Raw genomic sequence first — 26,518 nt, 5'->3', positions numbered from 1 at the left:
CACCATCGGGAGTATCGTCCCTTTTGCACCCTTTTGTGTCACCAGCAGATACTTTGTCATCACACAATAATGTTTTCCTCTTGACTAACATACATCAACATCTGTTTCTCATTAGAAAATGCTTTTGAACCATAAATAATTTTTTTAAATTGCATATTCCAATTAGAGCGCCAGGTATGAACAGTTGGATGCCACCACTGAAGACTAGTGGACTAGTGCAGATGTTACAGACCAGAACATTAATCTCTTAGACTCTGCATGGCGTTAATAGAGTATCCTGGCTTAACTTGACAGTTGAGATTCTCCAAATCAAGTAGAGTACAACCAAACTTAATTACACTTATTTTCCCCACAAATTAAAAGCAGAAGATTCCTCATGGCTTTCATTGTTGAACCTACACTATACAATGAAGGACCACTTCCCCTATTGGAGCTTCCTTGTATGGAAAATAGACTGGTGACCCCGGAAAGCAGCAAATAAACAGAAGACGCTGAACAGAAGACGCTGGAGAGGTACGCCGGGGTCACCGTCCGGGAATCCCGCATGCGGGGTCCAACTCGCCCGTGTGCAGGAGGCCTAATACTGATGAGCTATAATAGCAGATGTCCCGTTTCAGCTCCATTGCTGTCTTAGGGCCTATTTACACAAGTGATTGCAACATACAGCACACTGGCCCATTACAGTCAATGGAGCAATGCAGACATTCATGTTGTATTCTGGTCCAAATTCTCAGACAACAGTCACCCACACAAAAAAGAAAACAGAGTTGCACAAGAAAGGAGGGTGTTTGAGAAGCGTAGCTCCATAATGCGCCACTGAGAGAACAGGGATGCCATCTTTTCTCCTTAGGGAGAGCACCTAGAACAGGAGTGAGTGAGGAGACTTATAAGGCCATTCATGGGTAATATGCAAATAAGGAAGATGAAACAATATCTCTGCAGCGCCACCTATCAGAAGGCAACATTCCAGCAAGTCAATGTTAGACTCTTTTTTACAAGCCTTGTTACAATGACTGGGAATAATATATGGTATCTCAATGAGGGCTTTGTCAGACGAGTGGAGAGTCGCGCGCTTTTCCGCGTGGAAAAAAATGCAATGCGTGTGCGGGAATAAATTCTCATGACCACGTCCATTGCCACCAATATGGCCCCCTGCACACGGGTGGAAATTCTGCCGCGGGATTTCCCGCAGAATTTCCGCCTGTGGAAGCTGCCATAGGGTTGCATTAAAAAACACAATCCTAGGCAGACGGCCGCGCGTGAAATCACGCGCGGAAAAAAAAATTGTGGCATGCTCTATTTCTGTGCGGGTGTCGCAGGGGCCCGCACAGAAATGTCACTCCTGTGCCGCTGGCTCAACTGTGCACATGCGCCGGCTGGCCGGCAGCCGGCACATCAGAGAGCCAGAGCCGCTGGAGAGAAGGTGAGACCCGCACTGGTCACTGCAGGGGCGAAGGTCAGGTCCCGCTGCGAGAATTCTCGCAGGGGATCCGACCCGGCCGTGTGCAGGCGGCCTATGTTCTATCTTTTGTAGGTACGGTTGTACCACGTGTTCTACAGTTGTAGTGTGTTGCGGATCTTTGTGAATTCTAAATGGTTGTTGCCGTACCCCACTCACGTTAGAGTTAAGAATATTCTTAGTTAGAGTCAGTAAGGTTGTCTAATGTTTCTGAATATTCACATATTAGTAATATGATATTACTTATCTATTAACAGAAGTTTCTACCGCCGACTTCATCTCCAAATTTGTACCCCGATTCCTGTGTCGCCTGCTCCTACCCCGATACCTGCTCCTCTTACGGTTCGATGACGGTACTACTAGGTTTACATATACATAGTAACATAGTTTGTTAGGCCGAATGAAGACAATGTCCATCTAGTCCAGCCTGTCTATCCTCCTGTGTTGTTGATCCAGAGGAAGGCAAAAAACCCCAAGAGCAGAAGCCAAATAGCCCTTTTGGTGAAAAAATTCCTTCCAGACTCCCTAATGGCAATCAGACTAATCCCTGGAATAACCCCTAATAGTTCCTACCTGCCTGTATACCCGGATTAACAATTAACCTAAGATTTATATCCTGTAATATCCTTCCTCTCCAGATAGACATCAAGTCCCCTTTTAAACTCCTCTATGGATTTTGCCATCACCACATCCTCCGGCAGAGAGTTCCACAGTCTAACTGCTCTTACCGTAAAGAACCCTTTTCTATGTTGGTGATGAAACCTACTTTCCTCTAAACGTAGCGGATGCCCTCTTGTTACCTGGTGTGGTTCACAATGCTCACAACTGCTTTAATTAAACTGTATGGAAAGGACTTTCTGTTTCATAACACTAGGAGATATGCTTAGATAAGCCGTAATGATCCTGTCAGGTATATCCAATGAGTCATCGGACCCAGAACGGGGGTGGTAGAAAATATAAGCGGCGATGTTACTAAATACAGGATATTGGGTGAAAAACGTGTCTCCCACGTGTTGTCAAGGATGATAAAAATAATAATTTATGCAATATTTGGTTGTCATGAAAGCTTCAAAGAGGGCAAATCAAACCGCAGATGTGATAGATGACAATACGTGTTCATTTCTCTCTATCGTCTAAGTAAATGGTCATAAACATTGGCTTCCCACAAAGCCAATGGGCATCATTTATCAAAACTAATTAAAAAAATGGTATTTGTTGCACGTAGCAACCAATCAGAGCTCAGCTTTCATTGCTGAAACTGCTCTGATAAAATGAAAGCTGCGCTCTGATTGGTTGCTATGGGCAACAAAGATTTTTTTTGCTTTTAGACAGCTTTGATAAATGAGGTCCATATTTTCCCTTGTCATAGCTCAAAACCAATTTATTTAAGATCCAAACATGTTAGTCAGACTGATTGTTCGCTGCCTGACAACGGCAGCTGTTAGGGACTGTATCCATGGCAACCAGCCTGTCTCCAATGACTTGGCTGATCATATGGATTCTGAATGGAAAGTTGGCAGCACTCACACCATGTCATTATCCATATCAGCTCTCTTAGGCCCCTTTCACATCTGAGTTGGAGGCTCCGGTAGGATCCTCTCTCACAGACTCCATCAAAAAACCAGACAAAATAGCAAAAAGGATGAACACCATGAAGGAAAACGGATGGACCCCATTATAGTCTATTGGAGGCCATCGGTGTCCATCACTTGACAGATCCAGCACTGCTGCTATTTACGTTTCTTCTGTTCCAATAATGCAACAGAAAAAGAGAAATAATAGCAGACATGTTACCCAATCTTTATCAAATTTCCTAAAAAGAAATATGGACGGAGAACCTCTTTAACCCCTTCCCGCTCCAGGGCGTAAGTTTACGTCCTGGCAGCGGGGTACTTCCTGCAACAGGGCGTAAACTTACATCCCGGGGATAGCGTGAGATCACTTATGATCCCGCGCTATCCCACAGCAGGAGCTGGCTGTCAGTAATAGCTGGCCTCCCGCTGCAACAGCGGGGGTGCATCTGAGATGCGCCCCCCCGCTGTTAACCCCTTCCCTGCCGCGATCTATGTAGATCGCGGCATGGGAGGTGTTCACAGAGGGAGCGCGCTCCCTCTGTGATGTCACCGGGCTCTCGCGATATAATCGCCCAGAGCCCGGCTGGTTGCCATGACAACCATCCTGTGTTGCCATAGCCTGTGATCGCTGTATAACTGATAAGGCATGGCAGGGCAGTAGCCCTGCCATGCCTTATTATAGCGATCATTAGTGCTGTGCTGAAAGTGCCCCAGAGGGACACAAATTGTGTAAAAAAAGAAAGAAAAGAAAAATGAATAAAAAAGAAAAATTTTAAAAAAGTAAGAAAAAACCTTTTTTATGCTTTTTTTCATATTAGCATAAAAAAGGTAAAAAAATTAAACCCCCACATATTTGGTATTGTCGCGTCCGTAACGATGCGTACAATAAGTCGCACATGCTTTTCACTGTGCACGGAAAAAAGCGTTAAAAAAACGCTAAAAAACTGAGGCAAAATGCTAATTTTTAGCATTTTACCTTCCTTAAAACGCAATAAAAGTGATCAAAAAAGCCGTATGTACCCCAAAAGGGAACCAATAAAAACTACAGCTCGTCTTGCAAAAAATACGTCCACATAAAGCTCCGTACATAAAAAAATAAAAAAAGTTATAGGACTTTGAATGCAGCGATTTAGAAAAAAAAAAGATTTCCAAAAAAAGGGTCTTTATTGCAGAAAAGTGGAAAAACCTAAAAAAAATGGAAGAATTTTGGTATTGTTGTAACCGTACCGGCTTGCAAAAAAAATGGATTGGGTCATTTATGCTGCATGATTAACGCTGTAAAAAAAAAAATCTATGGCAAAATTGATGCGTTTTCTCTCCCTGTTATCATAAAAAAAAAGTTTTACAATATAGTCAATGTACCCAAAAGTGGCGCCGATAAAAACTACAGTTCACCATGCAAAAAACAAGCCCTTATATGGCCGCGTCGACTGAAAAATAAAAAAGTTATGACTTTTGAAAAATGGAGAAGAAAATCCGTCAAAAATCATTGCGTCCTTAAGCCCAAAATAGGCCGTGTCCTTAAGGGGTTAAAGAGTCATGGATAGTGTTGCTACTTGTGATTGGCCGGGCAATAAAATCAAGCTGATTTTTGCAAAAATGGATGGGGTCATCCCGATACAATTTTGAAGGAAAATTGCTTTACAAAAAATGGGTGTGGGTGTTTTTCAATTAATGTTGCTCAGTTATTAGCACTGTTGCCTCTCAGTGCAGAGGCCCTAGGTTCAAATCTCATCAAGGGTAACATGTGCATAGATGTTGCGCTTTGTCAGATTTGAATCTAGAACTCCATCACTGTAAGGTAGCAGTACTAACAACTGAGCCACCATACTTGTCATGACTGCTATAGAGGAGAAAAACAAGAACATAAAAACCCCATCCAGATGTTACCCTTGGACAGATTGGAACATATGACTCCAGCACTGAAAAGCAACAGTGCTAACAACTGAGCCACCACAGCTGTCCTTTCTTCTTCAGAGAACAAGAATAATGAATACAAAGAGAACATAAAAACACTATCCAGGGGTTGTCCTTGGATAGGTTTGACCCTAAAACTCCAGCATTACAAAACCACAGTGCTAACAACTGAGCCACCCACACCTGTCAGAGGTTCAGAAGAACAGGAAGAATAAACACAAAAATAACATAACCCCATGCAGTTGTTGTCCATAATCAGCCATGAACCTAGAACTGCAGCACTACAAGGCAACAGTGCTAGCCACTGAACAACCAAGCTTCTTCCTCCCCCCTCCTTCTGCTTCTTTTCCGGAGGAGGAGAAAAAAATCAGAAGGAAAAGGAGAATAAGATCTTCTGATTTTCCTTCACCCCTTCTTCCCTTTTTCCTCCTCCTTTGCCTTTTTCTTCTCCTCTGGATGAGGAGGAAGAAGAAAGAAGAAGAAGGAAAATAGGAACAATGAGAAGAACAAGAATGGTTGCTCAGTAGAGATGAGCGAGCATACTTGATAAGGCAAACTACTCGAGCGAGTAGTGCCTTATTCGAGAACCTGCCCGCTCGTCTCTAAAGATTCGGGTGCCGGCAGGGAGCGGGGAGCGGCGGGAAGCGGCGTGGAAGAGCGGGGAGGAATGGAGGGGAGATCTCTCTCTCCCTCTCTTCCCCGCTCCTCGCTGCTCACCGCGCAACTCACCTCTCACCCGCGCCGACAGCCGAATCTTTAGAGATGAGCGGGCAGGTACTCGAATAAGGCACCACTCGCTCGAGTAGTTTGCCTTATCGAGTATGCTCGCTCATCTCTATTGCTCAGTCATTAGCACTGTTGCCTTGCAGTGCTTGGGTCCCAGCTTAAAATCTGTCCAAGGACAACATCTGTATGGACTTTGTTCTGTTTGTTTTTCTCCTTCTCTAAAGAAGAATGAAGAAAAAAAGCACGGTGGCTCAGTTGTTAGCACTGCTGCTTTGCAGGGCTGGATGTCTATGTTCAAATCTGACCAAGAGCGACATCTGGATGGGATTTTTATGTTCTCTTTGTGTTTATTCTCCTTGTTCTTCTCCTCTGAACCAAGGACAGGTTGGTGGCTATGATTTTTAGCACTGCTACAGTCTTGCAATGCTAACATTCTCATCTCAAATCTGTCTGACGACAATGCCTAGATTGCATTCTTTAAAGTCCATGCAGATGTTATCTTGATAGGATTTGAACCTAGGACCCCAGGACTGCAAGTAAACAGTGCGAGCCACATTCACTAAAAGAAAACACAAACACATTCACCACAAGGGCAAGTTAGACAACCTGATTTTTTAATGGGAGTTGGAATCGGGCTTTCCCAATTCCAAAACATTTGTGGAAAATTGGGTCAGGCTCTCCCACCCCAAATATTTTAAAAGTCCCTCAACACTAGTAATGGGCTCATAGGAGATGCAGTGCATAGTCTGGAGATTACTCTGTTATACTTTTCTTTTCACCTGTGTTCCCCCACCGGCCACCCGCAAAGTTGGCGCTCCATGCATCCCACAGAGTAGTCATGTACACAGACATGATGAGAGGACTAGTTCTCTCACTGTGTGTGTGCATCTAAGTAGTCCATGGGATGAAAGGAGTGGCAGCTTTCCAGGCAGACAATGGGGGAACAGTGAAACTCCAGCAAAGTTCTCTGCAGGGAGTCTACTCAGAAGTACACAAAGGTCATACACATCCTTAGTAAGGAGCTGCACAAACTCCATCATTTGTTGCAGATTTTCATTTGGTTTTTGATAGGATTTGCAGCAGATTTCACCCTGTCAATTGAAGAGGTGAAATCTGCTGAGGATCCACACCAACATTCGTGTCAAAATCTGTACTGATGGTGTGGATTTTGATGTGGTTTTTGGTGTGGAAATTGACTTGGATTTTGGTATGTGAGCTGATTGTCTGGAAAATGTATCTGTTTGTTTGTCATGTGACCTTGTGATATGTATGTGGATGTCAGGTGCATGAGAGGGGTTGTAGTGAGTGGTGTGTTAAGTTCCATTCTGGATCTGCAAGAGGACCACAGAGGCACCTTCGGTGCTGTACCCAGGAGATGTGAAAATACCCCTTCACTGCTAAGAGAGAGAGAGAATGAGGAGTCGCCATGCAGCGCACCTTTTCGTAAATGTGAGTGTTGACCAGTAGAGAGTTAGAGAAGAGAAGAATGTCGCCGTGATCAGGACCTACAGATAACAGCACTATGGTTTCTCCTGACCTACCGTGAATCCTCCCTGTCACAACGTCTTGAGTTTTTGCACTGTTCCACTGCTGGAGTGTATTGATAGATTATAACCAAGTTATTTTCAAGTAAACGAGCCTCACCAACCGTTCCCGATTTGGTTCAGAAAGTTAAATCCCTGTGTGTGGACTCTTTATTGCCAACAACTGGATTCACCACAGAGGATGGAACGATGGCATCATGCATGACAATCCATCATTGCGTACCCCTGTTTAATAGCCTGCCCGCAGCCCCTTGGACATGTCACCGGTTACTCTATGGGTGGGAGACAGTACAGCCACTGTGACAGGGTCCAAATTCTACCTCGCTGTCTCCTAGGCTGGGGCCCACTCTTCGGATGTTGCAATACAAGATGTGATACGGGGGACATGGAAGCTCTAGTACCCTGTTGTAGCACCTCTAGCTTGGATACAAGATGTGATATGGATGGGCATGGAGGCATACATGTTCTGTATGGTATCCTGTGACATATTGCTTCAAATTTGCTGTAACTGAACCTCTAGATCTTGCAAACTCATAGGCTGTTGAAGCTGGAGTCCCAGATGGTCCCATATATGTTATATTGGTGATAAATCTGGCGAACAGGCAGTCACGGAAGTGTGACAATGTTGTGGGGGCTCCTGTGACCCCCTTGTGTGTGTGGCTGAACATTATACTTCTGGAAAATACCTTTGGAAGCTGCCATGAGAGGAACACATGAGGCTGCAGGATGTCCTGAACATATTGCTGAGCTGTCATTGTCCCTCTTACCACCACTAGGGTCGATCCACTGTTATATGCGATGTCCCCCAGACCATCACACCAGCAGTGGGGGCAGTGTGCTCCTCCACAGCAAAGGCAGGATCACCTGCTGCCCACCTCTAGGTCTCCAGACACGAACAGGGCTGTTGCCAGTGCCCAAACTAAACCTAAATTTATCCCTTGTTCCTCTCTGTAGCAGTCCAGTTTTGTATTTCACTACACCATTGCAAATAGAGGCAACGGTGGATAAGTGCCAAAGACAGTACACGTAATGGGTGTCATGAGACCAAATGTCCTTCAGCCAAGTGCCTGGAAATGGTTCCGACAGACACAGGGGCTCATAACAATGGTACCCCCTGTCTCTAGATGCCAGACAACAATACACTTGGAGCTGCTTGTGCTTATCAGACGATCCTCTCTACTGGTGATCTGTTGAGGGTGTCCTGAGTCCAATTGCCTTGTGTCACCTCACACATCCGCCAGTCCCAACATCTAGCAGTCTGCTCAGAACAGCACAAGTGGTGGAAAATTTGTCAATACAGCTATCCAGCTTATCACATTCCAATAGTACACCCCCTCTCAAACTATTAACTAGGCGAACTCTCTCCGTTTTCGTCCTAGAGGCGTCTAGTGGTCAACAAGCTCTACACAAACGGAAGAAGAGGTCACTACACACAAGGAGCCTCCGAGAGCCCCTTCATAGGCCATGGGGGGGGGGACCACTTTTAGGGCCTCAGATGACAAGACCGTTCATCTAATCATGCCACAACTTTAATCATTTACATATCTGCCTGAGATGGAACTGCATGCCGAGTTTTACAGCAAAACGACAACTTCTTCTAAGGCCTTGTTGGTTTTTTTTTATACAAGGAGTGTAAAAAGCTACCAATAACAACCATGGATATACAGTTCATGCAAAGGTCTCCAATGCTCATGCCATTTGGCACAGTTGGATGCTAAATACAAATACAGGATGTCAGGTTCCAGTTTATCAAGTCTCATCTATGGCAGCAGTAGGTAGAACAATGTGCTTCAATGCAATGATTTTTCCTAAATGAAGTCACCATGACTGTTACATAAAATGCCTACATTTACTGCATCCATGTGGGGCATCAATGATTAACTGGAACCCACACGATGAACCGAGCAAAATGAATATCTCTGTGATCAGAGATTCTTATAGAGGCCCGTGGTGATGTACGGTAAGGTAGATATTAGGGGCATACAGAAGGAGGTTCTACGTGTTCATCTGCAAGACCGCATGATATTACTAAGTCTATTGTCATTCTTTCATGTCATGTTCTTTAGCAACCGTTTAAATAACAACAATTGCCAGACTGACCGTTTTGTTCCTATCAGCATTCAGTATTCTTTGTTGCCATGTAACAGCTGTTCTTCTTTGGAGCCGCGTAGAGTAACACACGATTTACCAGAGATCTGGCTGAGACCTTCCAAAAAATTTAGCCTAGCAGATATCAGGGAGGCATTACATCTGCTGCAATCTAAAAGATGAACTATCATACAATTCCACTGATTGAGCCAAGGTTCCTGAATAGAGATGAGCGAGCATACTCGCTAAGGACAATTACTTGATCGAGCATTGCCCTTAGCGAGTACCTGCCCGCTCAAAGGAAGAAAAGGTTCGGCTGCTGGCGCGGGTGAGAGGTGAGTTGCGCCAGTGAGCAGGGGGGAAGAGAGAGAGATCTCCCCTCCGTTCCTCCCCGCTCTCCCCCGCCGCCGGCAGCCGAACCTTTTCTTCTGAGTGGGCAGGTACTCGCTAAGGGCAATGCTCGATCGAGTAATTGCCCTTAGCGAGTATGCTCGCTCATCTCTATTTCTGAACTATAAGGGAAAGTCATTGGTCGTATAAATACAGGTTATCATCGGACAAATCTGCAAAATGATGATAATGCTTTGACCTTAAAATTGTGGTGGAAAGGGTGTAAGAAGGTCGGCCAAATTAATCCATGGACAAGAAAACCAATTCTTTATTTACCCAATGTGCTACTTGGAATGGTCAGTGGTAGAAGGAAACCGAAGACAAGAGACATATTGACTGGACACCATCAAGTAGACACGGGAATTGACATCAGGCAACTGAAAGCAGCCATAGGCCCCCTGCACACGGACGGAAATTCGGGATTTCCCGCAGAATTTCCGCCCCTGCCCGCGTGCATAGGATTGCATTGCAAAACGCAATCCTATGCTGATGGACGCGATTTGTCCGTGTGAAAATACACGCGGAAAACAGATCGCGGCATGCTCTATTTCTAAATGTCACTCCTGTCGGCCCGGCTCTGCTCTGCGGCATGCGGCACATCACAGAGCCGGAGCCGCGGGAGAAGGTGAGACCCGCACTGCTCCCTGCAGGGGCACAGGGTCGGGTCCGTCTGCGAGATTTCTAGCATATTTTTGGTGGTATATCGCTTTAAGTTGGGCGACATTTTATTTTGTAATGGTGATGTTGCCTAGTCTTAAATGGCAGAAGTTATGGACGTTACCATCCAAAAGAGACGGCACTCGATATAAGGTCTTCGTGTATGAGTGGAGTGACGTAGAAAGTGGCTATGCAGCAGATTAAGAAAATGGATCTCATGCGAAAGACGGCGCATGTTGTTTCTGAACCACCACAAAGAGAGAACGTAGTCATTTCTGTTGGTTGGTGTGATGATAAAGAGACAGTGGAGAAACAGAGTCAAGTGAGTGCTTTCAGCCATCAGGCTTTGTATCATGTGGCTGAGGGAAAAGGCTGTGAATGGCTGGACTCCATACAAACTTAGTGTGAAGTCTCAAATCATTTACCCTACTAACTCCAAGAAATTCCTGTGACTGGGGTTTCTTTCTGCGCTATTCCCAGGTGATGATCCTACCCACTGGCGTAACTATAGGGGTTGCAGAGGATGCGGTTGCACCCCGGGCCCAGGAGCCTTAGAGGGCCCGTAAGGCCTCTCTTTTCCATATAGGGAGCCCAGTGCTATGAATAAAGCATTATAGTTGGGGATCCTGTGGAGGTTTTGCATTGGGGCCCAGCAGCTTCAAGTTTCGCCTTTGCGTTAAGGGGTCAAGAGAGGTTTGGGGGCCCTAAGATAAACTTTTGCACCCGGGCCCATGAGCCTTTAGCTACACCCCTGATCCTACCCAGAGTAAGCACTCTCAGTACTACTTCCAGGATAACCCATCTCAAAGCCTGACCAACCCTCTATAGATCACGTAACAAAAAGGAACCCTTCAATATGGACAACCTCTTTAATTACTATAATCGTCTCTCTTTTTTAAAGGCAATAATTCTGATTGATTTGCTCCTAAACAATTCTGCTCTGCTATGTTATAGGGCACATGTACAATAAAGATAAGCACTGCCGCTGCTGTAGATCCTCCGGAGAATGGTCTGTTGGTTAGGTTCATCCCATTACCCTTCCATGGGAAGTGGGAACCTGCACAGGCCTCCCCCGTAAGTACCAATTGCTAGTAAAATACCCCAGAGTCCGAAATTCTCAAAGAATATGGGGTAATCAAACAAGCCCCCAAGTCGTTATCTTATGGAACATAGATGGTATGGAGACCTGAACCACCACTAAAAGAAGGAGGTCTCTATTTTAACTTTAAACAATTTTAATATGTACTCTTTTAATTGTATAACCTTAAAAATTGAGAATTATAGCCAAGAACTTGCCTTTGGTTTCTTCCAGTCCACGCGAGGTTGTTCTCGGCCATCATAAGTTTTCCACTGCGTTAAGATCTGAGATACCCTGGCATCCGTGTAGTTGACTAGTTGAAAACCTGTGACATTGGCTCCTGCTTCTTTAAATTTCTGCAATTCGATGTCCATGAAGCCCTGGAAAATGACAGTTTTTGTGTGTAAGAACCTCAGTTTTTAGCATATGAATGTGTTATCAAAGTTGTTGCTGTGCCCTGGTGTCTGTTTTAGCTTAGTTGGGAAGATTCACTGCAGTTCTAAGTCTTCCCCATTCTCTAAGAGATCTAGTCAAGCCTTTGCAACCCAACTTTTTCTTCATATTTTATGGAAATTACTTTGTTCCCTGCTATAGTTTTCTTGTAGAACTTTGTGGTGACTATCTTACTTTATGGACAGAATCCGACTAAAGTGCTTTGGGCCTACTAGAGAAATCTATTGTAGGGCCCATCCTATAAGTACATTCAAAATTACCCCAAGTGAATGTCATGTTTTTTTTTTAAATACAGTACCAACACCATCAATAGAGATGAACAGTTTACTTGTAAGTTTTCTTCTCAAATGTTAGCTTTAGATTGGTCTGCTCCATGCTGGACCTTATGGGCTCTAGTCTGGATAAGAATTATTATTGAATCAGACCCTTGGCTCAAATACTGTTAAACGTGGCTGATATGAGTAAATAACTTCATTCTTTAAGGGGGTTGTTTGGTATGGTCAACATCTTCTCGTGGAAGAGGTCCCATAAGGAGGAGTTGATCATGGGACAATTTCATGCTGTAGGGACTCCTGTGATCAGCTTTTAGCACCTTGGGTGGTGGCTACAGAAATTATTCAAACCATCCACTGGAATGGCCTAATGGGCTTAAAAATGGTTTGCTCTATGTTGGACCTCTTAGGCTCTGTTTTGGCTTAGAATTATGCTTGGGTCAGAACTTGGACCCACTCAATATGTGAAAAAGTGGGGAAAATACTGGGAGTGGAAAATGAGAGGATAACTTTACTTCTTAAAGAGAAGCTGTCAGTACCTAAACCACAAAACCAACAGCATGCTGTTATGCAGTGGGGGTTTACCTTTCTGAAGATGCCCCTTTTGAAAATTGGCCATTTCGCCATTTTCTAGAAAAAAGCAGTTGTCATCAAAATTATTCACCCCTATTACAAATGAAGTTTATTTATCAAATATACAAACTTTCTGCTGTTTGGGGGAAAAAATGTACAATCAGGCAAGAACAATTTAAATAGCCCAACACAACTAATATAACAAGTGGTTTCTCCAAATTCACCACCAAATGCCACTTTTAACGATTCCTGCAATCTCAGAATTATTCAACCCCTTCCTGACAAGAACCTTTAGTACTTAGTAGAACACTTTTTGCTGTTCTGATCTGCTGCAGATGTGATGCATAGCCAGACAGCAGCATCTGACAGCGTTCCTGAGGAATCTTAGCCTGTTCCTCATGGGCAATGGCTTCCACTTCATAATATTCTTGATTGTATGCTGCAACCTCCTTCTTCACATCCCACCAAAGATTTTCTACGGGGTTCACATCAGGCACCTGTGAGAGCCACTCCAGAATTTTCCAGGACTTCTTCTGAAACCAGTCCTTGGTGGACTGTCCTTGGTGGACTCTGACGTTTGCGTGGGATCACTGTGCTGTTTAGAAGTCCAATGACACCCAAGCTTAAGTGTTATCAAAGAAGGAATGCAGTTTTCTCCTAGGCTTTCCTGATGCTTGATTGGATTCATCTTGGCCGCCACACGCTGCAGGTTTCGAGTGCCAGAAAAAGCAGGACAGTCCAAGAGCATCACCGAGCCACCGCCATTCTTCACTGTAGGCAGGGGGTTCTATTCAGCATATGTTTTATTCTTCCTCTTCCACACATACCGCTGATACATAGGCCTGAAAAATTCCAGTTTTTTTTTATTGCTCCACAGAACAAAATCCCCAGAACTTCTGTAGCTTATTTATATGGTTTTGAGCATATCAGAACTGACGTTTCTTGTGCTTTTGGGTCAGTAGAGGTGTACTTCTTGAAGTACCAGGCATGAAGGCCTTCAGCAGTTAGTATGCACCTTAGTGTGCAAACAGAAACCTCAGTGCCTGCTGTAGGTCCTTTGTAGTTTCTGACCACCTGCACCCTCAGGAATCTGGTGGCAGCCGGTGATAGCTTCCTCTATAAGCTGCTTCATATAGTGTAGCCAGTGTTCCTTAACTTTGAACTTGCAGACTGCTTCCAACTGTATCTCTAGGAGTATTCAATGCCTTTGGTGTCTTTTTGTATCCTTTTTCTGCTTTTTGCAGGCAATGATCTGTTTTCTTAATTTTGTGGACCACTCTTTGGCATATTTCTAAGATGCAACTCCAAGCCTGTCCAGGTATTTGATGTGTTATATCTCAAGCACACCTGATGCTTCTAATGAAGTCTTTGATTATTTGCATCAGGTGTGCTTGAGACAATATCTGATCTACAAATGTGTGCTCTTATGAAGAATTCAGTTCAGCTGGTTGAATAATTCTGAGACTGCAGGAGTCAGTAAAAGTGAAACATTGTGTTGAATTTGGAGTAACCCCATATTATATTAGCTGTGTTGAGCTATTTAACTTATTCTTGTTTGAATGTTGTTTTTGCCAAAAGAGGAAAGTTTGTAAATTTAGCAAATAAACCTAATTTGAAATGGGGGGGGGGGGGGGGTGAATACTTTTGATTAAGGCCTCCTACAGACAGCCAGCTCGGATACCACTGTGAGAATTCTCGCAGCGGGATGCGAGCTGTGCACCTGCAGTGACCACTGCGGCTTACCTCCTCCTAGTGTCTTCTCCGCTTTGCTGTGTGCCGGCTGCCGCCCAGCCGACACATGAGCAGAGCAGAGCCGACGCGTCAGAGGGGATGTTTCTGTGCGGGCCTCTGCGAGGCTTGCACAGAAATAGGAAATGACGCAATTTGTTTACCGCGCGAGTTTTCACGCGGTCAAATCGCGTCTATCTACATAGGATTGCATTACCTTATGCAATCCTATGGCAGCAGGCATGGGCAGAAATTCTGCAGGAAATCCCGCCGTGGAATTTCCGCCCGTGTGAAGGAGGCCTATAGGAGGCCTATGCATTTTATGCATACTGTATGAAGCCGAGGATAGTGCACCTGGCTTCTCTGTGCATGTGCAGTGAAGCAAGCTGTACTGTATTGAGCTTCATATGATGCCACTGGAGACGAGTTCTGAACTCATGTCCAGTAAGTTATTTCACTTCTATTTCTTGATTTTACAAAAAAGGCCAATTTTCAAAGGGACATCTTTAGAAAGTTAAACTCCAGCTACATAATGCATGCTGGTGGTTTTGTAGCCCCAAAGGTATGAACTGATTCCCTTTTAAAAGAAACTATTTACCCAGGTCATCATGAAAGAGGTTCCACAATTGAGAGCTGATCATTTGGGAGTTTCCAACTTTTGTAAACGCTTCAAGGATCAGCTATTATTACCTTTGGTCAATGGCTAGAGAGGAAATTCAACCCACCCATTAAAATGGGCCAATGCACTGAGAAATCAGGTCCCGAGAGTGATTATAGCTCTGCTCATCATTCTGCCTAACAGAGGGCAGGTCCTGAGTGGTCCCACTTGTATTACATCCATATCCTCTAATACGACAAATGGATATGGGGTTGTCTAAAGCAGTAATAATTTTTAAAAAAGTATTAAGTATGTAGTGTTGTGTGACATATACCTCCTGTGTCTTTAAGGGGGAGGCAATGCAGGGATTGAGTCAATGCGGATAACAGGAAGTCATGCAGTTGGTGTGATGCAGCTATGCTACAAGCTCAGGAGCTGGGGATACTCCGTAGAGCAGCTGAGGAGGAGCAACTGCAGCCCTGCAGGCATTGATGCTCCTAAAGCATCTCTGCCAGGTGCTCATTTCAGATTTTGGAAGAAAGGTGTCCTCCTGGGCAGAGATTGAACTCTCCTCCCTACCTAACCGCAACACATCTTATACAGACATTGTTGGCAGACTCTGCCAATAACCTAATGGCCAAGAAATGGGCATGAAAAATAAGTGCATGTGTTCTTATTCCCAGCAACCCAGGGCATTAAAAGACTTTTGACCATTGGGAGCTTATCGAACCTGACAAATGTGGTGGACTATAAATGCTCTTCTATCCCTAAGATGGAACTGTTCTACTTCTTGTTTTGTTACACTTTTTCATTAAAAGTTGTTGAGCCTCTCAAGAGTACGTCTCATACAGTCGATGCCTGTGGGTCCCGGCTTTGTCATGGGTTCAGTTCGCTGTTCGGTCACAACCCAAACCGCTGTGGCTTGTTCTCTGCCATAAAGGCCTGCTCTCCCCTCCACCCACCAATGTGGATCGCAAAATGCTGGTAGCATCTGAGCACCGGAGCTCATGGACACTTCATCGCCCGATCCGGGCCACACTGTTACACGCTCAAGCAGAAAGGGCATAAATACTATATATTTATGTAGGTACACATAGAGTGCCTTCAAAATTTGTTTTTCATCCTTCATTAGTTTTCTCCTGATGTTTCGCCTTTATCGTTAGGTATTTATAGCCCTAATCTCATTATATTCTCTAACTTCTTCTACAGTACGGAGGATCATCTATTGTTTTGAGCAATTCACTTGCCGCATTTCCAAGTAAATGAATTGAAAGCGTCTATTGTAGACTGTAAATTCTGAACAAATTGGAAATATTTGTTATTTTGTGTTCTCCAACAAAGGCTACAATTACATAGCAGCTGCTAACATGCATAGAACGCTGCGGCACGGCATTGTTCGACGGTTCCTTTGGCAACACATGCGAAGTAATGCGCTCACCACATGCTTATCAACAATGCTTCCATTTGCACAATGACCCAGTACAGAACAAACTCCAACTGTGTAAGCCGCCTCTGCACATTTCTCTAAAATCCTATACTTCACTTACCAGGTTTGCGAGAATATAATGATATCCGACAATGTTTTTTTCTAGCTTGATGATCTGCAAGGAAGAGAAATCTGGTTAACTACTATCACAGCTTCACTGAACACATTGTGGAAAACGGTGTAGGCGTTCTAGAGCCTTGCGTAACCGAACGTGTGGTCAAGAGGAAAAAAATGACACAAGAACATTCTGCACCGGGAAGAGGAAGAAAACAGACTGAAAAGACAGAAAAACTTCAACTGCAAGATGTGTCATATGCAAGGGATGCCAATAATATAGCTAAAACATAGAAATGTTTAACACACACTGAATGGCCACTTTTTTGAAGACCCCAGCTCTTCTACGATTGGAGCTTCCCTTATGGAAATTATCCCCCGTCACCCCGGAGTGCAGCATACAATCACATGACAAGTTTAAGGGTGAATCCACATCAGTTGGGAAGATCTAGCGATCTGGGCGACTTCCAATGACGTCCGGTCATCCAGACTATCCAGGATTTTATATACTGTATTGCCAACCTTGTGGGTTTGGAGGGTATACTGGGAATGGTGTGATCAAGAAAAAACATCCAGCGAAAGGGGATTCTGTGGCCGTAAGGAACTTGTAGATGACAGGGATCAGATGAGGATGTCAAGAGTTGTTATGACCAACAGATGCTGCACAGTCAACACAACACTAGTTTTCTAACTAACGCATCCAACTTGTCCAACCTCAGTACGGATGGGCTATAACAGCAGACGACCAGTTCCAGTGCGATTGCTGTCTAAGAGAACCAGAAAGACTCCAGTTGGCAAAATAGCACAAAAATTGTATCACTGAATAGTAGAGGAACATCACTGGTCAGATGAATCCAGATGTCTGTTGCTGATGGGAGGTCAGAAATTGGTGCAAGCAGCAGGAATCGATGAAGCCTTCACGTCAGGTGTCAAGAGTTCAGACTGGTGGAGGGGGGATAATCATGTGCGGAAGGTTTTCTTGGCACAACTTGGGATCCTCTTATACCTGTGGATAGACGCCATGACATACTGCTGCAGTTCTGTAGACCAAAGGAGGGTCAGCACACTCCTAGATGGGGGCATCTTGTAAAGTGGCCACTCAGTGTATATCAATTCTTCGAAGGTACTGTTTCCCCAGTTGTGTAGGGAGAAAAAATTAAAATTGGAGCGTGATTGTATCCTGTGCACAAAATCATGCTCTTCTGTGCAAAAAGTACAGTAAAGTACGCCAATATGCACGCAAAAAAGCCTAGTTCATAGCGCAAATGCATTGTGCTTAGGCATACGCAATTGTAAAGTCGCCTTAATATGGACCAAATAGAACGCGCTGCATTTGAGTTGCCCAATTGAAATCTATGGACATTTAGTACCGTGTAATACGCCTGTATCAGTCGGTCTTTACAGTCTTCTGGCTGCTGGGGTAGGATTGTATCGGGCACAGCACTCTGCTCAGGACTGTAGAACAGGACTGGCCAGCAGCACAATATCACAGGGACTTGACATTTTTCAGGTTCCTTTTGGTATAATTTGTTTAAATGAGGCTCTGTTTACATGGTCGATTTTCAAACACGAGTTCCATGTGATTGTGACATGGACGGCGTTCCCACAGGGAAAAGAACGCATTGATAGGTTTAAACACATGAGCAATTTTTCTTTCGGGTCTGAAATCGAAAAATCGTAGCTCGCCCTATTTTTGGGAAGTTCTTATTCAAGGATCATCCATTATTTACTATGGGAGTGTAGAAAAAAATACATCGCACTGACATGTTTTTCTAGCATTTTACTGTTGGAATCACTTGTAAACCAAGTAAATCTGATGCAAAAAGCATCGGAAATGCATGGAGATTGCTTGAAAAACAGGCAGATTTTCACTGACCAATATTGCAAGCACCCATGTCAGCAGGGCTGGCTGTATAGCCTTGCAGCCATGGCCCTGCTGACTCTATCCATGCTTCTTTTCTCTCTCTCTTTACTTACCCTGTAACAACTCCAGTCCTATTAGATTCTGCTCCCAGCACTTTGAATCTTTCAAGTGATGGGTCTCCACTAGAGATGAGCGAATATACTCGTTTCAAGTAATTACTTGATCGAGCGCCGTGATTTTTGAGTACTTCCGTACTCGGGTGAAAAGATTCGGGGGGCGCCGGGGGAGGCGGGGCGGGGGGTGGCAGCGGGGAACAGGGGGGAGCCCTCTCTCTCTCCCCCTCCCCCCCACTCCCCGCTGCAAGCCCCCACTCACCCACGGCGCCCCCAGAATCTTTTCACCCGAGTACAGAAGTACTGGAAAATCGCGGAGCTCGGGCGAAAAAGGGGCATGGCCGAGTAGGTTTGCTCATCTCTAGTCTCCACTAGAGATGAGCGAGCGTACTTGCTAAGGCAAACTACTCGAGCGAGTAGTGCCTTATTCGAGTACCTGCCCGCTCGTCTCTAAAGATTCGGCTGCCGGCACGGGTGAGCGGTGAGTTGCGGGAGTGAGAAGGGAGGAGCGAGAGAGATCTCCCCTCCGTTTCTCCCTGCTCTCCCCCGCCGCTCCCCGCCCCGCGCCGGCCCCCGAATCTTTAGAGACTAGCGAGCAGGTACTCGGATAAGGCACTACTCGCTCGAGTAGTTTGCCTTACCGAGTATGCTCGCTCATCTCTAGTCTCCACTGCTCACTATCAATAATAGGGTTTTACAGGGAAAATGCTCTTGATGACCTATCCTCAGGATAGATCATCAATAGTTGATCAGCTGGAGTACGCCACTCAGGAAATCAGCCAATCAGCTGATTGGGTGCCTGGTGACAGCGCTGCAAAAACAAAGGGGTCAGAAAGGGAGCTGCTGCTCCAACTCCTATGTAGCGGCCGGGACTTGTAACTGCAGGTGCAGCTCTTATGGAAATCAATGGGAGCTGCACTTGCAGTTACAAGTGCTGGCCACTACACAGGGGTCAGGGCCACAGCTTCTGTTTTTAACCTTGTATATTTGTGGTTCTACAATCAGGTGCCTAACCAATTGATCAGTTTCGGTCCTGAGCAGTGGGCCCCAGTCAATACATTATTGATGACCTATCCTGAGGATAGGTCAGCAATAGTATTTTTGCTTGAAAAACCACTATATAATGATATGACTTTAATGACAGTGAGAGATGAAGACCACCTATTTGACATATTGAAAGTGTATAATTAACCTATTATACAAAACAGGGGATAACTTATCATCATTTTCATATGTATGTGAGAGCCCAGAGCGGGAAAGTAGCAGGGTGAGGCAGGGTATTGGGAGGAGTGAGGAGAGAAAGTGCGGGAGAGAGGACAGGAAGTGAAGGAGGAGTTAGCAGAGAGTAGTGAAGAGGCAGTCATCATCGGAAGACGTGCAGGAGGAATTCTGCAGTGTGTGCAGAGAAATAGCGTTGTCTGGAGTGGGAAGCCAGGATTTACAAGCTTGTGAATCAAAAGCAGTGTGGAGGAGAAAGTTTGGCACCTGCCTTCTAAATAGTGAGTTACACAAAACCCATGTAAAAGTAAAGCCAGGAAAAGTGAAAGAGGCCCATCCTAAATCAACTTCATTCATCTGCCGTAAATCTTCTAGCAAAGCCCCATCAGATAACTAGGACTGTGGGAATTCTACTGAGTAACCTCTGGATGGAAGTAGGGAGAGAGTGTTGAAGATTAACTTGTGTTGTACTGAACTGAACTATGTAGTAACGTTTTTTTGTTGAATGCGAAGCAATACCTCTGCCATACCTGCAAGACTGCAATTGTTGTTTAGACTATAATTAAAAGCTGAAGTAAACTGTGTACCTCCAGTTTGCTAATCAAAGCTACCAGGAATCATGTCAGTTATTTTGTCATTAACTCTTGGAGTCCCTAAAAAGAGGTTCTGGCGTCACGTGACTAACCACCATTAATAATTGTTGACTGTAATAACCCTTTTGCCAATGTGCGTTACCAAGCCAGACACCTTTGCTGCCATTACAGAAAGAGATTGCAGAGCCACCTATGATATCCAGTTTACTCTATAAAGCGTTTGTAAAGAGTTTGTGAACATTGGCAATAGTCCGAACTAATCTAATTGCCCCATCTCAGACTCAGAACAGACAATTGCCATGAAGTAGTCAGCCAGTGCTCCATAGAGTATGTTTTGTAAATCAGAGGTATACAGATGTCTTTGCGGATAATGTTAACACTACCTGGGTGAGGATGGCATTCAGTCGTTCCGACTCGCAATCTATTACAACCTGACGGTCTTTGCTTTTGTCCAAATCCTGAAAAAGTAAGCGGTAACCTTCCTCTGTGGTGGTGAGTATGTTCACTGCCGTCACTTGCCAGTTTTTCTCCGCTGCTGTGTCCAGTACTTTCTGGAGAACAGATAAGCCTGGAAATGCAGTAGAAGAATAACAGGAGAGAAGGTTATAAACCACAGATAACATACAACATACGTGTGCAATAGGATGAAATGTAAAGGAGCTGATAGGAAGGGGCTTGCCGGCACTACCTGCATAGAATTTACACCTACCATTTATAATTGATTAGTTCTAGTAATGTGGGTACCAAGGGCGGAATAAGGCTACAATGGGCCCTGTACTGTATGAGTATTGTGGGCCCCAACCAGTATAAAGTCCTAAAATGATCTGACACAACATATACACGGTACCAGAACTGAACTTAGATAGATACAGTACCAGAACAAAGCGTAGTGTATAGATATGGTACCAGAACCAGGCTTACTGCTTAGATATAATTTCTAGAACCAAGTTTACTACATAGATTCAGTACCAGAACCGAGCTTACTTCATATTTACAATGCTAGAAGCAAGCTTACTACATAGATACAGTTCCAGAACCAAGCTTACTACATAAATACGGTACCAGAATTAAGTTTATGTTTATCTCTGTCCAAAAAATAATATATCCACTGTGAATTCAGCCAAAATTAGGTTGGGTTCACACTTGTGCTATTATTTCCATTGTTCAGATCCATCATAGGAACTGATTAATGAAAATAACTGAAGGCCTGGATACAGCACTTAACTGGTATGGATGGTGCCAGACAGACCCCACTGACTATAATGGGGTTCAGCAGGCTCCCATCTTTCCATCCGCCATTGTAATTGAGAAAGCAGCGTAGCATACTGTGCGAGTTTGTCCATGATTCTGTACCAGATCTGCACCGGAGACCATGAATGGAGCCTCCAACACAGATGTGTACAGAACCCTACAGGGTAAGAAAATACGTCCCAAAATTCTGAAGGCGGCGTCACCCTTAACAGCTTTGGTGCAAGTTCTCAACATCGGTGCAGTTTTTGATGCGGATCTGCGGCAGACCACTCCTCAATTGAAAGAGTGAAATCTGCTCCATGGCAAAATATATGAAATAGTGCAGAGTTGGGGCAGATTCAGACGAGCGTGTTTTTTTCCCTATTATGTAGCCATGATAATCACGGCCGCATACCGGGAGAAAGCTAAACCACTGATATCATTGGATTTCAGTGGTTTCGTTTTCACTATCGGGATTCTCACCCCTTAATTTTATGGGCAAGAAAAGATAGGACCTGCCCTATTTTTCCCGTACGTAGGGAATACCATGTGTGAGAACGATCGGGGCAGCACTTACTTTCCCGCTGTTATTCTGTGGGGCAAAGTTTAAAGAGTTGATGAAGGGGAAGGGATTCCCCTCGTTCAGGTCCAACTACTCTCCGTGCCACCGAGCCTAGTTGTGCCCACGCTCGTTGGAATAAGCCCTTTGTCACGAACTTTGGTGTGAATTGGCACCAAAATCCACAGTGCAACATACGCTGCAGATTTTGGCGTGAAGGCACCCAGATACATTTTTCACGTACACATGTACAGTCTTACCTACACGCACATGGTGATACACTTTTACATACAGTGCTGTAACACACAGCGACATACTTTTACGTGTTCAGCTGCACACAAGACACATACTTATATAATACATACCTACATGGACAACGACACATGGGGCAGTTTTGCAGCACCGGTTAGCCAGGTAACCTCCAGGAGGGGCTAGCGGGACCCAGCCAGATCTACGGTATCTCCTCCTCTTCCTTCCCCAGCATTTTTCAGACTCCGCTAGCTGGCAGGCTCCCTGCGCGCTGACGACATACTGAACGGCGGGCCGGTGGCCTGATGTCTGCTTGTTGCTAAGTAAGCAAATGGAGCTATGGCGGTGGGACAGGCACAATTATAGTAGTATGGATAGCGCTGTTTAGCTGATACTGGTGGCAGTCAGCGGAATATAATAGCAGCCATTAAGGGGGTTGTCCCTGTCGCCCTTATTATAATCCGCCATTAGTAGGTATTCTAGTAACGACATATTCTGCTGTTCTATTCACAAAATACCCCTTAACCCTTTCCAATCCACTGTCTGACGTCTGAAGACATTCTGATTGAAGACTGTACAGCTCCAATGTCGGAAGACGTCCGGCAGGGTATTCTTACTGTATATTACTGACCACTCTGTTGTCGGGGGCCTCTCCACATGTCCCACACTGCAGTACTGGCTCTAGCCAGCAGACAGTGCATTGTATAATGGCAGAAAGAGAAAGCCCCCTAGGAACCCCTGTCCCCAAAATTGGATTGCAAAGGGTTAAAAGTCTCACTTCACGTGGAGCCCGCAGTCTAATTTCTCTAATTCCTTAAGGACCAAAGGACACAATGATTTTTAGGGGATTTTCATCTCAACTTTTCAAAAGCCATAACTTTTATATTTTGTAGTTGACATAGCCGTATGAGGGCTTGCTCCTTGCGTAGCGAGCTGTAGGTTTTTCTTGGCGGGGGTGGGAAGGGGGGTTTGGTGAACAAAAAGATATCAATCTTGCCACTGTTTCTTTCTTTTCGGCGTTCACTATGAGCTATAAATGACATAATAACTTTTTTCTGCAGATTGAAATGATTATGGTGATATCAAAATTATACTTTTTCCATTTTATAATTATAAAGTTTTTCCATTTTTGCGCAATAAAATCCCTTTTTTAGGAATACATTTAAAGCATTTTGGCTCAGTTTATTCCCTTTTTTATAGTGTTTGCAGTGCACGATAAAAAGTGTGTTCATTTTATTGTACAGGTTGTTACATATGTGGCGATACCAAACAAATGGCTTTACTTATTTATATATTTTAGACAAAAAAGGGGAAAGTGTACAAAGAAGGCGTTACATAACCCATAGGGGACTTGAAACTGCAATCTTATGATTGCTCAGATAATACACTGCAGTACTCCTGTACTGCAGTGTATTATCTGTATTCTTTTACACTAAAAGCCATGGCGGACCTGGAGGCCATTGTTAGGTCTGCGATTTCATGGTGGAGGGTCGATGACATCACAGAGGGAGTTTTCTCCCTCTTTGAACTCTGTATATACCGCGATCATCATTTAACGCGACATGTAAGAGATAAATGGCGGGGATCAGTGTTCTGCTTGGGTATTTCCATTTCCTATTGAAATAAATGGAGCACTGGCTGTGCATGCCTTGGCCAGCGCTCCCTCCAGAGTGATATCATTGCTGTGGAAGAAGTAACCCCCTTGTTATTCTGGTACAACCCCTTTAAGGAAAATTTAATAGGAAGTCAAATAACCTTAATGTGGTTTTGTTGCATAGGAAACTCTGCTAGAGTGTGATATTGTATTAAGTGCAGAGGAAGGTTAGAGGAAAGTTTACTGCAGAACACACAAGGTATGGTTGGCATCTTGGTGTGTTCAGGGAAATCTGCGTCAAAATCTGCTACATGTGTACTCATAGCAGATTTTGTTGCAGACTTCACCCGAAGCATTGAGTCCAGGGTGTGGGGATTTCTCCTTGGGGAAACCACCACAAAGATGAAGGAAGTCTTATATAGCTCATGCATATGAGTGATTGAATAATCCTTCACAGTGCCACCTATTGAAGTGGTAGTGATTAGAGATGAGCGAGCATACTCGCTAAGGCAAACTACTCGAGCAAGTAGTGCCTTATTCGAGTATCTGCCCGTTCATCTCTAAAGATTCGTCTGCTGGCGCGGGTGACAGGTGAGTTGCGGGAGTGAGCAGGGTAGAGCAGGGGGGAGAGAGTGAGATCTCCCCTCCATCCCTCCCTGCTCTCCCCCGCCGCTCCCCGCCCCCTGCCGGCCCCCCAATCTTTAGAGACGAGCGGGCAGGAACTCGAATAAGGCACTACTTGCTCGAGTAGTTTTCCTTAGCGAGTATGCTCGCTCATCTCTAGTAGCGTTCTTAACTTAGGTCAGACTTTGAACCAGACATATACTGTAGCATCCATAAAGGTCCATCTTACCTCGGTCTGCATCGTAGATGTACACAAACTTTTTCCACTTGTAGAATTCTATAACACTAATAAGCGCATCCTGAAGTTCCGGTCTGAGCTGTAGAACAAACTGATTCGATGTGGCTACGGGGAAGCTTGGGGTGATAAAGCAAACGTGGAGAGCACCGCAGAATGATGTCAGCATGTTGACTGTCTTCCGATCATAGAATCCAAATATGGCGTACACTCCTTTGGCGAACTGTGAACAAACTGAGAAGAGAGAATGATGGTAAGAAAGTTGCCCATAAGACGGGTATGTAACATACAATACTCCGACTGAAAAAATATTGTTAGGACCCAACTGCAGACCATAACTTGAAGCTGCTGAATGCCTTTGCAAAGTTATGGCTCTCTAATAGAGATGAGCGAGCGTACTCGCTAAGGCAAACTACTCGAGTGAGTAGTGCCTTATGCAAGTACCTGCCCGCTCGTCTCTAAAGATTCGGGTGCTGGCGGGGGGGCGGGGAGCAGTGGGGAAGAGCGGGGAGAAACTGGGGGGAGATCTTACTCCCCCCCCCCCCCCCCCCCGCTCACCCCTGCTCACTCCCGCAATTCACTGCTCTCCCCGTCTGCACGCGAATCTTTAGAGACGAGCGGGCAGGTACTCGCATAAGGCACTACTCGAGTAGTTAGCCTTAGCGAGTATGCTCGCTCATCTCTAGCTAATGCTTCATTTATACTACTGGATAGCGCACATGTGTTCACAGCTATCAACTGTGATTGTTCTCAGTGAGAGAAACCAAGTAATCTTGTAGATATGATACTTTTTAATGGCTAACAAAAATACATGATGTTACAGCAAACTTTGGGGGATATCTTCCCCCTTTGTCAAGCTAATGAATGAAACTAGTTTGGATGGCACATAATTATAACATACAGATGCAGACGGGAGGGGGACATCCCTCTTCATCTAAATAAATGTTCACACACAGAAATTTGAGACTTGAAGAAACACAAGATAGTCTAAGCAGAGAGATAAATACTAAATCAGTCCACTGAGCTGAGGAATGTGACAGTTTTATCATGTCTCTTATCACTAATGCACACATAAGAAGATAGAAATACTACCTCAACAGCACCTCATATTGGATGGAAACATTCTTACAATCAATTTCTGAATTCTTATGAGAAAAACAAAAAATGATTGGGAAGAGGATAACCATCTTGACCTCCTTCAGACCTTTCATATTCCCTACTTATGCAAGAAACCCAAAATGAGGTTCAAACATGGCCATAAACTTATACTCCCAAATTCTTCTGTGACGCTGTCACTCGAAGTTTCCCTACAGTATGATAACTCTCATCTGCTCAATGCTATGTCCATGACCGCAAAAATGTTTTGCCACAGGTAATTCCGTTTTTTTCCTCTCCAATGGAGTTTCACACCCTCAAGAATGGAATAAACCTCAGTCCGGGTTTCTGCTGTAACATTATGTATTTTTTTTAGCCATTAAAAGGTATCATATCCACAAGATTACTTGGTTTCTCTCACTGAGAACAATCACACTTTACTCTACTGGCGACTCGGTACCAAAACTTTTTTTTCATATCCGCTATCAACTGCACCACACTGCTGAAGCCAAAAGTGTTTAAAGGAAGACTAACTGATCAGACACTC

General features: G+C 44.5%; 1 protein-coding gene across 4 annotated transcripts in view; it reads right to left on the bottom strand.

Annotated features, from left to right (window-relative positions):
• GRIA1 (glutamate ionotropic receptor AMPA type subunit 1) overlaps nt 1–26,518 on the bottom strand; it is a 261,991-nt gene that overhangs the window by 94,771 nt on the left and 140,702 nt on the right. For 3 of the 4 annotated variants that reach the window (XM_066590439.1, XM_066590440.1, XM_066590441.1), the window contains exons 3-6: nt 24,871–25,110; nt 20,769–20,953; nt 16,605–16,658; nt 11,652–11,813 (exon numbers count right to left, since the gene is read on the bottom strand). In XM_066590439.1, coding sequence (XP_066446536.1) covers nt 11,652–11,813; nt 16,605–16,658; nt 20,769–20,953; nt 24,871–25,110 — 641 coding nt within the window. Of the gene's footprint in view, nt 1–11,651; nt 11,814–16,604; nt 16,659–20,765; nt 20,954–24,870; nt 25,111–26,518 lie in introns of all 4 variants that reach the window. The other variant, XM_066590438.1, reaches the window with a different exon arrangement.

The sequence above is a fragment of the Eleutherodactylus coqui genome, chromosome 2, assembly GCF_035609145.1.
Source record: "Eleutherodactylus coqui strain aEleCoq1 chromosome 2, aEleCoq1.hap1, whole genome shotgun sequence".
In the NCBI taxonomy this organism is placed as follows: Eukaryota; Metazoa; Chordata; class Amphibia; order Anura; family Eleutherodactylidae; genus Eleutherodactylus; species Eleutherodactylus coqui.
This window is presented reverse-complemented; position numbering and strand designations above follow the sequence as displayed.